This window comes from Silene latifolia, chromosome 10, assembly GCF_048544455.1.
Source record: "Silene latifolia isolate original U9 population chromosome 10, ASM4854445v1, whole genome shotgun sequence".
Classification (NCBI taxonomy): Eukaryota; Viridiplantae; Streptophyta; class Magnoliopsida; order Caryophyllales; family Caryophyllaceae; genus Silene; species Silene latifolia.
Genome location: NC_133535.1, coordinates 102,544,628 through 102,547,480, shown reverse-complemented (window position 1 = coordinate 102,547,480; position 2,853 = coordinate 102,544,628). Strand labels below are relative to the sequence as shown.

Genomic DNA, 2,853 nt, shown 5'->3' with positions numbered 1-2,853 from the left:
TAGCTACCCTTAGATACCGTAGAGGGAATGGGATGAAAATAGGGAAATAAACAAAGGTAACAAAGTGTATATAGCTTCACAAATGAGTGTATATAACTAGGTAAAGAATTGTATTTAACTTGACAAAATAAATTCCGGGTTTTACTACCTAGGATTTTGGGATTATGTTTGATTCCGGAATTCTTTTTGATTCATATCTTCTTGCTTATAATGTAAACTCAGTTCTTTTCATTAGCTCAAATATTGATTTTCTGTGCAGACATTGTAGAAGTTACTAATGTGCAAGCGTCTTCAAGTAATTCACAAGAAAATCAGTTACTTGTCACTAATGCACCGAATGAACTTCCTTCCAACAATGTACCAGGTATTAAATTGTAGCTTTTAATTAATTATTTTATTGTCTAAGAAGCTTGTGTAGGTTGTAACGGATAAAATTACAATCATTTTCTTTCGTTTTTGTTGTTGTTGTAGGCACCCCAGAAGTTGATTTCGATAATCAAATAGTGGGATTGCCGAGATGCTCTGCAGAATTAAAACCAGCATTGTGGATGAAATTTGCAACTTTGGAAGAAGGCATACATTTTTATGAGGAATATGCTAAGGTTTGTGGGTTTCTTACTAGGTTAGACTCAACAAAATTAGTTGATAGGATAGTTACACACAAGTGGTGCGTGTGTAATAAACAAGGAAAAAAGTAATCACAAGGGTACAAAAAGGAAGAGGACCCTTACGCGAATTGGTTGTCAAGCTAAAGTTAGTTTTAGAAGAATTCAAACGGGTGAATCTGAGATTTATGATTTTGTTGAGGTTCACTCACATGCTATGAATACGCCAACAACTATGATACATTTGAAACCATGTAGGGATTTAAACTTGGTTCACAAAAAAAAATGATAATGGATAATGCCCATGTAAACCATGGTCCTGTGCAAATATTTAGGATGTTCAAACAGTATGTGAAGGGCTACAAAAGTGTGGGTGCTTCTTTACAAGATCTCAATTTTTTTTCAATGGATGTTAAGAAATACATCAAAGAATATGATGCCCAGATGTTAATAGAGAACTTCATGCAAAAAAAGGCTATGTCACCATCTTTCTGTTTTGACTTTGATGTGGATGATCAAAGCAGAATAACTAAGCTTTTCTGGGCAGATCCAACATCAATTAAAAATTATGCCCTTTTTGGTGATGCTGTTTCTATTGATGCCACTTATAACTTCAACCAATATAAAATGGTGTTTGTCTCTTTCACGGGTGTTGATAACCATAAAGGTTGCGTTACTTTTGCAGCGGGTTTGATATGAAACGAAAATGCAGAATCATTTTCGTGATTGTTTCAAAATTTTGTAACGGCTATGGGTGATCGCTATCCTATTACTATAATAACTGATCAATGTAGAGGCATCAAAAAAGCTGTTAAAGGTGTGTTTGGTGACAAAACACGCCACCGACTGTGTATGTGGCATATAATGAAGAAGTTGCCTGATAAGGTTGGTCCATCGATTTCCCAAGACACGACTTTTTTGAAGGAAATAAACTCAGTTGTTTGGGATGTAGAAATCATTCCAGAAGATTTTGAATCGAAATGGAATTCGATAATTTCCTCATATGAGCTTTGTGATAACAAGTGGTTGAAGAAATGTTTAAGAACCGTGCTCTTTGGATTCATGCTTACATTAGAGACACATATTTGGGTGGGATTTTGTGCACAACATCAAGGTCAGAGTCTGAAAATAGCTTCTTTGGAAACTTCACCAACCCACATCTCACACTTGTCGAGTTTTGGATGCGTTTCCAAACAGCAATGGATGCTCAGAGATGGAAATATTCTAAGGTAATGGCTGATGATAAGAACTGTTATCCAAAATTGACAACCCCTCTCCTTTTAGAAAAACAAGCTTCTGAATTTTACACAATCGTTATATTTTATATTTTCCAAGTAGAAGTCCACGAAACATGTTATACTTGTGGCCATTTACCATCACCAAATGCAACTGGTGAGAATGATAATATTTCAATAATTGAGCGTGAGAAAGACAAGGAATACAAAGTTGATTTAAGTGATAATAAGTTTTCTTGTTCTTGTAAGATGTTTGAAAGAATTGGGATACTCTGTAGGCACATTTTCTGGGTGTTGAAAGATAGGGGATTTGATCATATACCTAAAGAGTATTTAGCACTTTGATGGAGCAAATATGCAACCTCCCACCCTCTTTCTGATGTTGTTGGAAAAACTGTACTAGCTGATTGTGTGTCAATCGAAAGTCGCCAGAACAATATAAGTGAATTATGGTCAGAGGTATTTAATGCAGTCTCACTTGTTGAGGATAATGAGGAACATTCTGATGCGCTATTTCAATTGCTCCGGAGTTTCAATGAAAAGTTGATTATTTCAGTTAAGTCGGGCAAGTTAAAAGATAAGAAAGCTGAGATTGAGATGCTTCTTGGGTCAAAAATTCCAACTGAAGTTACTGTTTTACCACCAGAGAAGTGCAAGAATAAGGGATCGGGAAAGAGGATAACATCAAACAACGAAAAGGCAGTCTTGGAAAATGCAAAGCCTCTGAGGAAATGTCGTGCGTGCGGTGGAATGAGTAACCATGATAGTAGAAATTGCCCGAGTCGACTCCCTTGAAACTGATTTCAGTGGCATTTGTAGATGTCACTCAAAAAAGTCTGTTATCCTTTGTAATGTTATGTACTCACTTAAAAACTGATTTCAGTGGGTTTTTGGTTTATGTGGTTCATGTAAAGACTGGTTTTGTATAAACTTCCAACTTTTTTTTATTTACGTTTTTACGCTGCTGTTTTTTTTACTGTTTTTAGACTGACTATGATTTCATGGAGTATAGA

The 2,853-nt window shown here is 35.6% G+C and overlaps 1 protein-coding gene across 1 annotated transcript; it reads left to right on the top strand.

Annotated features, from left to right (window-relative positions):
• Positions 1-1,355: 1,355 nt before the first annotated feature.
• Positions 1,356-2,635, top strand: LOC141607983 (uncharacterized). The gene is made up of 3 exons (XM_074427333.1): positions 1,356-1,834; positions 2,119-2,169; positions 2,266-2,635. Exons 1-3 carry the CDS (start codon positions 1,356-1,358, stop codon positions 2,633-2,635), a joined length of 900 nt encoding a protein of 299 aa, XP_074283434.1.
• The last annotated feature ends 218 nt before the right edge of the window (positions 2,636-2,853 follow it).